Raw genomic sequence first — 13117 nt, forward strand, 5'->3', positions numbered from 1 at the left:
TTCATGTTGGAATCAAGTCAGCCCTCTCTTATGTACAAGGTAAGGCTCTCAGTCTCTATGGTTTGTGCTGTCTTGGTCTCCTTCGTAGTGACAGAAAATGACTTTCTCTTATTTTTTCACTCTGTTGAATGGGAGGGATTGGTAGTAAAAGGTATATAGTAAACTTCCAGGTTGGTTAGAGTATTTAGCAAATTAATTCTGGGATCCTGTCTTTCACTCTCCACATGGACTAACAGATGAACAGCAACTAAAATATTATGTTAGAAAATCCACACAGAATCTCTGAGATGTATATAATCTTCAGCATGGCTAATATTTAAAATGGGATAGTGTGACTTTTAGTTATCAGCTGTCAAGACAGCAGGGAATTAAAATAACTCCGAGAAGTCCAACTCAAAGAGCCAGGTCTCTGTTCTGGATCTGTGTTCTTCAGACCCAGGTCTCTGTTCTGGGTCTCTCCCTCTGCCGGCCTCTTTCCTTTTGCGAGTTTTCCTATAGCCCTCGCTCAATACTTCTACAGCTACTACAGCATCCAAAGAGCAAGGTGGCCTTCTCATGTGCAAACTTTAAATATACTTTAATCTCACGGCTTTTCTTTCCAGTCAGGTGTTTTATAATAACAAACAGTAACAAAGGCTTTTTTTTTATTACTTAAGATATTCAGTGGCTTTTGTCTTCCTAGCGTCAGCAGTCACGTCAGAGGATTGTATCCAAGGAGCTAAATGTGCAGGACCCAGGGTCAGAGCAGCTGAATACACCAACCTCAGAAAACACAGACAATGAATTGCAAATGACACTCAAAACAAAACGAGAAAAAAAACCTTCACACAGAAAACTACAAAAGAACTCTACAGACACTGAATTGGCTTTCTGTACACACTGATCCTGCTTAACTGTGTGTGGTAACTAGCCGAACGTTTCAGATACTCATGGCTACAAAATAAAAGGCTTTTTTTTTTTGGTAGGAAGAGGAGTTACAAAAATAAAAATATTATTTCTTTCATTCAATCACTTCTTTATTTAAAAAAAAAAAAGATTTGCCAAGTGGAGATAGATGCAGCTCTTTCTGTTTCAATCTTCAAACACACTAAAGAGCGGCATTAGCGATGAAGTGATTAGTCTTCCGTTAATTCTGCTGAAAGTTCTACACAAAAGGTGTATTGTTTCAGCTGGGATTCACATCATGAAACAAAATGGTTTGGTAAACCCAATAGAAGTGATAGCCCTTTCATGACACACAGGATTCAGTACTGTATATTTCAACTTGTTAGCAAGTCAGAAGCACAAGCGGGAAATCAGCCCACACTGCTGCTGAGAATGAATGGGAAAGGCTAAATTGATGAGCCGCTGTTTAGATTTTCCCACTGGGAATTATTCTGAACTGTCCAGGCATTACATCATTCAGGTAAATGGTAGCAGGACAACATGCTTCTTATGTCTTTGTTGCCAACCAAAGGGCAATATAAAAACTCGAAAGGAAATACATACTCTTTATCCGTAGGAGAAACAGAATTCCTTAATTGTCAAGCTATGGTCAACTGCAGCTAATTGTAAGTAACTGAGCAGCTAACTGCATTCTGGTTGTTACCCAAATGCAATGCAGAGACCTTTTACAGTTTCTTTATGAACCTCCTTGTATCACACTTTAAATCAGAGATGACAAGTCATATTGATGTCATAGACATAAATGAAAATAAAACCTATTAAACTTATTAGGATTTAAATGAGTTTTAAAAACATTTCAAAAAAAAGCTTATAAGCAAAACTTTTTTGCTAGTATCCTCTCTGTATCGTCTTCAAGACAAAACTCAAACTCCCCAACATATGGCATCTCTCCACCATGCTTCTATGTCCATACTACAGCGTATACTATACAAAACGGCCATGCCAAAGTACCAAGACTTCCCCCACACACTGCTCGCTTACGTTTCCATACCTGTGAGAAATACTCAGTATCTTTCAAGGCTCAGTTCAGTTCTGGTTTTCAGAAACAACCCACTCTCTAACCTTAGGTGTTCTTTCTGCTTAGTCCCTTAGATTCTGGCTATCGTCTACTACGGCATTTATCAGACTATATTGAATTACTGTTGTATTTGTTGGTCTCTCCTGCTAGACTGTGAACTCACTGAGGGCAGGGCTCTGTGTTTTCTCTATATTTTCAGGTTCCAGCCTCAATGATTGGTTTATTATTGATGCTCAATAAATGCTACGGATGATAAATAAATTAATAGATAAGTGAATGAAAGGGAAGAAAAATAGAAAGAAGAAAGGAAAATGAACTCAGAAAATGGTGTGACACATACTGAGTGTTTCAGGAGCTATAGGAGCAATTGCGTGGATATAATGGGTTCAATGACTGTCAGCCAGACAATTACTAAGTACATTCTAATACACACTGTGCAACTTTATCTCTATTGCCTTTTGCTCTCCTCCCTTAACCTCGAGTTCTCCTGCTCTTTCTTCCATCTCTCCTGCTTAACAATTTACATTTATATAGGGCTTTTCTCTTTATATTTACCCCCCTGTAATTCTGTGATAGTTATTATATATCCTTTTGTTTGGTCAAGAGGACAAGTTCAGAGAGGTTTTCTCCATTTTTGTTTAAGCTTTAGACATGACAGGGGCACCTACAAGCACTGCAGAATTCCACAGACAACCTCCTGAGTTTGGTAACACTCAGGTGTTAGCAACGCCTGACCTGGCCCAACATGCAACACTAGTGAAGTAAGAATAACACAGTATTGTGAAGCAATTATACTCCAATAAAGAGCTGTTAAAAAAAAAAAAAGAATAAAGACGTAAGTATTTATCCAAGTATTTAGAAGCAAGTTCAAGGAGGAACTCTTACCCATGGCTTGTTTCCCCATGGCACACTGATATGTGTTTCTTGGGGACTGGTTGTGATGAGGGTATGGGATCAGGCCAGCACAAACGCCAAGAAGAGTGAAGGGTTCAATCTCCAAGTGGGTGGTATCTCTATCAAGTTAATTAAGAATCAGACATCTTAGGCACCAAGTATTAAAATAAATATCTCTTAAAGGGTATAAAAAATATTACTATCTAGGTCCCTGAGGACTAAACTTAAAATTTAAGTTTACATAAATACATACAAAATGTATATATAAAACACATACATTTATATCAATATAGTAATAAAACCTCATAACAATAAAATTTGATGCTAGTAAAACTGATAGAAGGAAAACACAGTTAAATATAACAAAGCAAATTATTTTTTTCAGTGAAACTAAAGAGTGAAACTTTTATTATTTGTAGAAATATAAGAGATAGGAGACAATATGGAATGCCTATATAAAAAATAAAACATCATTACATACTAATAATAACTCATTTAAAGAAATTACTATATTAAGCACATAGAAATACAGTATCAAAAATACCTACATGGCACAACATTGTAAATCAACTGTACTTCAATAAAATGTCTTAAAAAAAATTTTTTTTAATATATCTATATGGATGAGTGGCCTGCTTTTCCCCACTTTTCCAATGTATATCAATGAGAAAGCTGTATTACCATTTTAGAGAGAGGAATATATCCCCTTTAAGAATAGTTACTATAGACCTATGGGGACCAATACTGTAACCACTAGCTAAATGTGGCTACTGAGCACTTGAAAAGTTAGACTAGAATGGCTGAGAAACTGAATTTTTAATTTTACTTAATTTTAATTATCTCACATTTTAAAGCTCAAATTTAAATTGAAATAGCTCAGTTCAGTTATTTAAAACCTTTTAGTTATGTTTGTAACCACTTACATGTATTACTCTACTTTTTCAATTGTAAATGTTATGAAATCAGATCAAGTATTTCCAATGAGGGCCTTCCCTGGTGGCGCAGTGGTTAAGAATCCGCCAGCCAATGCAGGGGACACGGGTTCGAGCCCTGGTCCGGGAAGATCCCACATGCTGCGGAGCAGCTAACCCCACGTGCCACAACTACTGAGCCTGCGCTCTGGAGCCTGCGAGCCACAACTACTGAAGCCCACGCACCACAACGAAGAGTAGTCCCCGCTCACTACAACTAGAGAAAGCCCGCGCGCAGCAATGAAGACCCAACGCAGCCAAAAATAAATAATAAATAAAATAAATAAATTTAAAAAAAAAAAAGTATTTCCAATGAAAATTTAGCATCCAAATTGAGATGCGGTGCAAGTGCACACCAGATTTTGAAGACTTAGTAGGAAAAAAAGGTAAAATATCTCAATATTTTTATATTGGCTACATGTTGATATGATAATCTTTCAAATATATTGGGTTAAATAAAATTATTAAAATTAATTTCATCTGTTTCTTTTTACTTCTTTAATGTGGCTACTAGAAAACTTAAAGTTATATGGTGACTTGCATTGTATTTTTATAGATATGGGGCACAAAGTAAGACTTGACCTAGTAGATGTCAGAATCTTGGTTACTTTCATAATATGTTTTTGCAGAAAACTCAGTTTTGGCTAAATGATAAAGCAACTCAGCTATCTGAATGGGAAAGGGCAGCCAGACTGTTTTTAGGTCTTGCTGAAAGTAACAGATCTCACATCCAGGATCTGTGGTCTCCAATGACCTTCTGTCCCTTCCTCAAGTGTTTCTGAAGCATAACTTTAATCATAATTTCAACAGTTTACAGTACTTTTTTTTTTCCTGAGCCAAATGACATAACTTTTTTTTATTCTTGATAGTCAAATTGAAATACAAAATAATTGTACCAAATTCCACTGAAATCAACAAATTTAGAGGATCTGATTTACCATAACATCTCTTACATTTGTATTACAATTTAAATATACATTATATATCAACATAATACTTCATAGGTATATAATGAGATGTTCGTATTTACTATTTCATAATTTTCCAAAGAAGATGTTTCTTCTTTTTTATGTGATTGGTGAAATTGAAATAGATTAATAATTATCTGTCTTATGTTCATCTTCTCTTAAAAATATGGAATGCTTCACGAATTTGCATGTCATCCTTGCACAGGGGCCATGCTAATCTTCTCTGAATCGTTCCAATTGTAGTATATGTGCTGCTGAAGCAAGCACTACAGTACTTCTGAAGAGAAGTGATTTCCAAGATAACCCAACACATCATGGAAAATTAGTTGCAATGTACATGGCAAAAGATCTCCCACTTATCCATCTATTTGCTTTTCATTACACATGTATTGAATTGTGTCCCTCGTTTGGTTAGAGAGGATGCTTTCCATGTAGTTCTTGGTTTGAAGAATATAATTCTGACCTTATGACCTCGCAGAACCTCAATCCCCTCCGTCACTTTAGGCCTTTGTCAGCAGAGAGGGAAGGGGCTCTAGGTTTTGTTTTCTTTGTTTCTGTTTTTTACAGAGAAACAGCTTATAGTGACATTTTATAGCCTAGAATAAAACAGTTTGTTTAAAATGTACTGTTCTGTTTATATATTGCCAATTTGACCAATGCAAATTAAAACTACTTTTTCTGATGTAAAGATTGGGGTAAGCTGAAAATGAAGAAGGTAAAGATCTAAGTTTTTTCTTTCTTCATGACAACAACATACATAAGATCATATACTATCTTACTATCTAATAATTATTGAAAGTCCAAACTTTGTAAAAGTCTGGATTCGAATTTTACAAAACAGAAAGGAATATTATTATTCAAAATTATAACCACCCTAAGTTTCTATCCTGAACAGGAAATAGGAGACTTCCTGTTCACTATGCATAAGGGCCTTAAATTTAGCTCAAATTAAGACTAAGTGACCTGTTGCTTGCAATAGTGAAAAAACTGGAAACAGCCTAAATAGTCATCAATAGGGGAACAATTAAATAAGTTATCTATATGTAGTCAGACAATGTAATAAAAAGCAATTAAAATTATATATATATATAAAAATATATGTATACATACATTAATGTGGAAAAATATCCAGGATGATAATGTTAATTACATTAAGTTAAAAAATCAAGACACTGAAAAATAATTGCAAAAGGTACGTATGTTTGCCTTCACTTAGAAAAAAATCTAGAAGAGTACATATTAAACCATTTGCACTGGTTACTTCTGGAGGGTGGAGTTTGGTGGGATGGGGAATTACTTTATGCATTTCTACATTTTAACAAATGTCATAAGTATGAATTAATACCAATTTTTTCTTATTTTTAAAATAAATTAATTTGATGTATGGGATAGCTTGGTGATTGGGTGATACTGATAGTTATATTCCTTTATGGCAGTGAACAAAACAGAGGAAAATCCCTGCCTTCATGAAGCTTCTAGTGGCGGGAGACAGACAATACACAGATGCATCAATAAAATACATGTTTTACAGATTTTAAGATTTAAGCACTAGAAAAATAAAGCAGCGAAGAGGGGTGGTCAGAGGAGGGATTTCTACTTTAAATAGGGTGGTCAGGGCAACTCGCTGAGAAGGTGGTACCTGAGTGAAGACCTGGAGGATGTGAAGCAGTGAGCCATGCAGGTAGGTGACAGCGTTCCAGGTGGAGGGGACAGCCAGGGCAGAGGGGCTGGGGCAGGAGCATGAAGAAGAGGCCAGTGTGGTTAAAACAGAGTGAGGGGGGAGAGGGAGGAGATGACACTGCAGCCATAGCTTCCTTGTAGGAACGTGAAGGCCTCTGTAAGGACTTCAGAGGGAGATGGAAAGCCACTGGGTGGGGTGGGGCTGGGGGGGTGGTTTGAGAAGAGAAGTGGTTTGAGACGAGACCATTCTGATCTATGAAGAACAGACTATATGGGAACAAGTGCAAACCTAGTCAGGAGCCTTTTGCAAGGACCCAGACAAGCAATGGCAGTGGCCTGCAGTAGGGCGGTAGGTGGAGGTGGTGAAAAGAGCTCAGATTCCGGGTATACTTTGAAAGTCCACATGGTATGTTAAGCGATTAGATGTGGGTATAGAGGGGAAGAGGGGTCAAGGCTGAAACTGAGGTTTCTGGCTTGAGGAACCAGGATGGAATCGTTATTTGTGGGGTTACTATATAATTCTCCAGTCAATCTTTAAACGAGGGGTATAAAAATAGTACTTTGAGGGGCTTCCCTGGTGGCGCAGTGGTTGAGAATCTGCCTGCTAATGCAGCGGACATGGGTTCGAGCCCTGGTCTGGGAAGATCCCACATGCCACGGAGCAACTGGGCCCGTGAGCCACAACTACTGAGCCTGCGCGTCTGGAGCCTGTGCTCCGCAACAAGAGAGGCCGCGATAGTGAGAGGCCCGCGCACCGCGATGAAGAGTGGCCCCCGCTTGCCGCAACTAGAGAAAGCCCTCGCACAGAAACGAAGACCCAACACAGCCAAAAATAAATAAATAAATAAATAAAATTTAAAAAATAAAAAATAGTACTTTGAGAGATTCATACCTTTAAGGAATAAAAATTCGGCTGAAAAGCATTATTTATTAAATTATAGTAAGACAAAAATAAAGTGGTATATCTCATCTGGTAGTGGAAAACAGAAAACTACTTTCCTGACTGAAGACATAAATAGTTATCAGGTGGCAGTATTAAACTCCCTAACCATTTAACAGCATAATTGCAAAAATTCTAATTTCAGGTAAGTGGTACCTCAGCCACATGCAGCAGACAGCAAGTTATATAAATGTCCTATAATGTATTCCAAATGGAGCAAAGATGTTTCTAAAAATATCACTGTTCTAGAAGAAACACTGTGAACATATTACCATTTCATGTCTATATTGCACATAAGTTTAGAGATATCTTTACAACATACAAGGTAGGGAATTCCTGCATTGACAACAGGAATTCAGACATCCACTGACAAAATCAACCCTGGAACAGATAAATACACCATTATGTAGCCTGATTCATTAGTTTAATTTTGGCAGTAATCGAATATTAAAGTCAGAGAAGCAATTCCTTTTAAGAAACGTACAGTGAGTGTAAAATGAAAAGGAAGGATAATTAAATCTAAAGATTATTTGTTAGCAGTTTTGTGATACTCCTGGGATAAACTATGGGTTACGCTTCCTTATAAAACAGTATACTTCTAACAGTTCCTACTAAGAATACACAATAGAATTGAAGATGAAATGAAAAAAGAAGGTAGTGTCTATCATCAGAACAGGTTTTAATTATGGTTGTTACTTACTTATTAATTGTATGTTCATAGAGTGCAATGTTACAGTCATTTTCTTCATTCACATCTAAATATTCAACCAGACTCTCATGCAAGAAATCTTCAAAATTCCTGGGAAAATATTGGTGAAATGGACATTGTTAAAAAGCATTTTACTGCAGTATTTTATATGCAACAGTGGAAGATACATGCTTTCATTTAGGCCCAAAGCATCCTTCTCTCCCAAAAAGTATCAATACATTGGGATATTTGAAACACGTTATTCTTAGATCATAGAGTTATCACAAATCACCAAAATAGAAACAGTAAAACATCTGTGACTCTTGTCAATCTGGTCCCACTTCTAAAAAATACCTTCTGTGACTTTAAAAACCCCATATGATGACAGACCCACAGTACGTCAGATGTCTACATCAACATATCCTTCTCGTCCTAGAAACACTGAAGAGTGTGCTAATTTACACCAAGACTCTGTAATCCTCATGATCTAAATTGATAAATATTTTACAATGTCCAAGCAAGTTCACATAGAAAAGAACAGGTTTTTAACAGGTTGATATATCTGGTAGAGAGGAATTAAGAGACTAAAAATGAAAATATGTAATACTTTTCTTAAAAGCTCAGATCAAATAACATTACTTCTGCTTAGATCACATAAATGAGTATTAAGGAGACTGAGGAGTTTTGCTTTTGGCTATTTACCTGTACCCCTGAGCCAGCTCTTCCATATGCTTATTTGTGACTGCAGGCTTCTGTTTCTTAACAATTATATAGGGTCTGGAATAGAAAAACAGAAGAAAAACCAAAAAACAAAACAGGTTTACAGTAGTTCAACGAAAGAATTAAATCAGTAAGTTTACTATAGTGAAATGAGGGAAGCGGTAGATATGATCAAACTTGTTTCTGGAGTGCTTGAGGACACCAGGTATTTTTTACAAGTGTGAGTGCACAGGGGCCTATTTTCTCTTTCTCACATACACACGCACACACCAGCTCATGTGTGCACATATACATGTATAAACACACAGTCCTTTCTCCAAGTATCTTAGGAAATATTTGGTTCTGAATGAGAAAGCAGCATGAAATGATACTCAATAAAGTCTAGCAGAAAAAAAACCAAAACCTTTTTCTAGCAGAAAAAAAACCAAAACCTTTAATACCTTTAATATCATATTTTTTAAAAAACTGTATAAATGCATCCATCATACCAAAAGCATCTCCTGATTTCATACTGGGAATATGGAGAGGTCAGCAGGCAGAGAACCATCACCAAGGAAAACAATGGCATTCTGTAGTGAAGGTCTGATGACTATCAGCTGTCTAGAGTGGTTTGCTTTAGGATAAACATCCCTGGGCTACGCGAGCAGGGTACTTAAAGCTACACACAACCAAAGAGTGGGTATGAGTTTGCAGGGAATATAGCTTTTTCACTTTGGGATTTTTAGTGATGTAATGGGCATAAGGTAGAGAGCTTTGGTCCACACGTTCTGGTAGATTAACCTGTAACTGTCGGTGGTGATTTGCCTCTGAGGGCTTCGCCACCACGAGGAAACACCCGACACAAAGGACGGCACGCGGCACGAAACGTCAAGGGCTGTTGCTATTTGCACAAGCGGCTCTTACAGAGAGGAGCAAGTAACCAGCAGACACTCGTGCGCTCCACCCTCAAGTCCAAATAACTATTTGAGGACTAATGAGCACTTTTAAACAGTTAAGAAGAGGAGCTGCACAATTACAAAAGGGGGTACAAGCTGCTGGAAAGTGAACAGGGTGAACTCTTCACGGGACTCAACACTGCCTCAAAATCCTGGTTGCCCCTTGGCAGGGAAGCAGAGACCCTGCTGCCTCCCTCATTTGGGGCTGCAGTTTAGCTCAGCTTAAGAGACTGAGAAGTGATGACAGAGCAGGGGTAGGAGAGGGAGGGGACCACACTTAGCCACCTCAGTTACCTTTCACTTTACTCAATGAATTCTACTAATTCTTCCTGCCAGATCTATGTTGTGTCGTTACACAATCACTTCTTAAAAAAAAAGAACTAGTTTTCCTTTAGGCTATGCCATATTATATGGGATGTAATGAAAGAGAAAAATCCTAAGAAAGAGTAAGCTAGAAAATGTCAGTGTTTTCCCACTCTTAATTGGACCATGTTAATAGCTATAAATAAGCATCCAGTGTTTGCCTGGAACCCTACAAGGCACTTACCAGACCTTATATCAATCCTAGGGAGGCACTGTTATTTACATATTTACAGCTGAGGAAATCAAGGCCCAGAGATTTAAGTAATAAACTCAGAGCCACACAAGTCAGTAAGTGGGACATTAGGATTCAAACACAGGTATACCATCATTTAGGGCTCTTTGGTTGCAAAGAATAGGAACCAACTCTGGCAGATTTAAGCAAAGATGGAATTTACTAAAAAATAATAAGAAAATATTAAGGAATTTACCAAAAGGCTAAGAATTTGCTAGAAGGATAAGAATCAAAGAAAAAGGTGCAATGCTCAGGCTCAGAAAGAAAAGGAGCTAGAACAGTCCCAAGGATCCAGAGAGGCAGGGGTAATGAGCAGTCTCTTGTATGCATTGCTGCCAGGATGCATCTGTTCCGACCACTTCTATTCTCTTTGGGATTCAAACTCTCTGAAGAGACAGTCTGACTGGCCTGGCTTGGGTCATCCGCCTGACCTTTGGCTGAGCAGGAGAGAGCATTTGACTGACCGTCCCAAGAAGACTGCCAGTGGGGAAGGGCAATCCTCAAAGGAGAATGAGGAGGGTAACTGGAAGGAAACAAGGATGCCAGAGAGACACAGACACTGGCAGTCCACTCTCCCCGCTGGGCAGACTTCCAAGCTCTTGCCACCACTCTAGCCACTGCCAGCTCACTGACTTGTGCCCTCACACTACCTGAGGTCCACAAAGAAAGACTCTGGTGAATCAAGTGAAGGCCTACGAAACAAGGTGACATCCTCAGCTGAAGTCCCTGCCTGACCCCAAAGGACCAGATACCATGTCATGTTCACCTGCGTACCACCACCTCCGACACAGCACCTGTACAAAATAGGCCCTAAATACGTGTGGAATGAATATAAGGGACCTACTTTTCTACCGGATCTAATGTTATGGGATCTCTTCGTGCTTCTATGTTTCCTATTCTTGCCATTCCTTAGCCTTTCTCCTTTCCTCCTTTATCCTTTAAAGCAATCCTACTCATCCTTTAAAGGTCAGTTCATAGCAACAGAATATAGTGGGTAAAATAAGGACTGCTGGAGTCAAATGAATTCTAAGGACTTCCGAGTGAAAAACAGACTCCACCACTATCTGGCTTTGGGTAATTTACTTAGTCTCACTAAACCCCAGTACCTCATTTGTTAAATGAAAATAATAATCCAACCTTACAGGGTTGAATGTAGTTAAAGCCTTACACATAATACATCTATTAAGATAATAAATAATGGCTAGCACTTATTACTCGCAGAGTTGGTTGTTATTACTAATTATTTCTGCCTTTCCCAGCGGACTGAGTTCTCTGAGGGCAGAGACTGACTCCCATTAATCTTTGAATCCCCAGTAGCCAGTATGCATATTCACGAGGTGCTTGCTAAGTGAATTAAATTTATCTTAACAATGAAAGAGGGTAAAGCAGCTTCAAAAATAAAAACAAGTCCATTTCTTTCAAAAGCAAACATAAAGAGACCTTAACAACTCTTTCTAGCCACATCTACCTGCACAGCCTTCCTCCGTCAGAGGAAATATAGACACACCGATCTGTCAGATTCGTTGAGATGGAAACAAATTCATTGATATATCCTGCTCTTCGCATCAGTCGAAATGTATTCACCAGCTTCTTGTGGTCTCGAATGACACCCAGGATGTTACCTAAGCAGAAAGAAGTAAGAATATTCAAGACTGAAATAAAAAAATAAATCTAATGGGATTTAAAATATCTACTCAATAAAAACAATAAGCAGCACTGAGCAGTCATTTGGAAGTACTGTTATTAAGCCTGCAGCCAGCCCACAAGGCTGGAGGGAGCGGCAGAGTGGAGTGGTCAAGGGCAGCCCGGGGTGGGGACCGGAGTCCAGGGCCAGGCCTACCACACCCTGGCTGCATAACACTGGTGAAGTCAGCCTCAGTCTCCTCGTCTGTCAGCACCGTGCAGGGACATGAACTCAGGGTCCAGACCCCTGGGTCTGAACGCTGGCTCTACCACTTCTACAGGGTCGATGTGAGGATTAAATGAGCTGATCTCATGGAAAGCACTTAGAATTGGACATAGCACCTAGTAACTGCTACTTTTAAACCGGTTTTGTTGTCATGATCTGAGAAATGAGGAAAATGGCCTTTGGCTCCCAGGGTTAGTGTGAGGATTTAGAGAGGTACTGGGTGAGTACCCAGAGTAAGGACTCACTCAGCGTTAGCTGCCACAATTCACTGAGCGAGGTAGGCAGCGAACAGCCCTGTTTGCCTTCTCACCAGCCCACGTGGGAAATGGTGAAGGCCCCCCAGAGCAGGAAGAAGGGGGAGAAGAGCATGGGGGCTGAGGCCAGGATGAGCGCATGCAGCACACCTGTGAGGGGACAGGCACACAGGCCACCAAGCCACACCTGCTGCAGCATTTCTGGAGGACTCCGAAGTGGGTGGGAAGGGGTATGAGAGAAGCAACTGCAGCAGGAGCTGAAGGAAAGGGACCCTCTCGCCAGAGGCTGCTGACAATCACTCACTCAGTGGCTGAATACAAGTCAACTCACTATAAGGGCTGATCTGATTATTTTTGCAGAACGTCTCACATATTTAACTTGAACTTAAAGATACCGTATTGAGCCTCATTCCACTGTGGATACGCTGCCAGCTGTCAAAGGGTAGAAAGCAAATGGTCTCTGCACCGTTACCCTTTAGCTCTGATAGCTGTATTGTCTCAGAACCTGGATCACTCAGCCAATAGAATAACTGTTTCTGCTACCATTTTTTCTACCTTTCAATTAAAGTCAACCTGGGTCCAGAATTAAAGTATACTCAG

The 13117-nt window shown here is 39.1% G+C and overlaps 1 protein-coding gene and 1 non-coding gene across 5 annotated transcripts in view; both read right to left on the reverse strand.

Moving 5' to 3' along the window:
- The window catches only part of POLR3B (RNA polymerase III subunit B), a 122235-nt gene that overhangs the window by 46759 nt on the left and 62359 nt on the right, over positions 1 to 13117 (reverse strand). For all 4 annotated transcript variants that reach the window (XM_061206515.1, XM_061206514.1, XM_061206513.1 and 1 more), the window contains 4 exons: positions 11823 to 11976; positions 8807 to 8881; positions 8117 to 8215; positions 2849 to 2976 (listed from right to left, as the gene is read on the reverse strand). In XM_061206515.1, coding sequence (XP_061062498.1) covers positions 2849 to 2976; positions 8117 to 8215; positions 8807 to 8881; positions 11823 to 11976 — 456 coding nt within the window. The remainder of the gene's footprint in view (positions 1 to 2848; positions 2977 to 8116; positions 8216 to 8806; positions 8882 to 11822; positions 11977 to 13117) is intronic.
- LOC133101878 (U6 spliceosomal RNA) lies at positions 4957 to 5063 on the reverse strand. The gene has a single exon (XR_009702765.1). It is a non-coding gene; the product is annotated as a U6 spliceosomal RNA (small nuclear RNA).

This window comes from Eubalaena glacialis, chromosome 11 (genome assembly GCF_028564815.1).
Source record: "Eubalaena glacialis isolate mEubGla1 chromosome 11, mEubGla1.1.hap2.+ XY, whole genome shotgun sequence".
Taxonomy (NCBI): Eukaryota; Metazoa; Chordata; class Mammalia; order Artiodactyla; family Balaenidae; genus Eubalaena; species Eubalaena glacialis.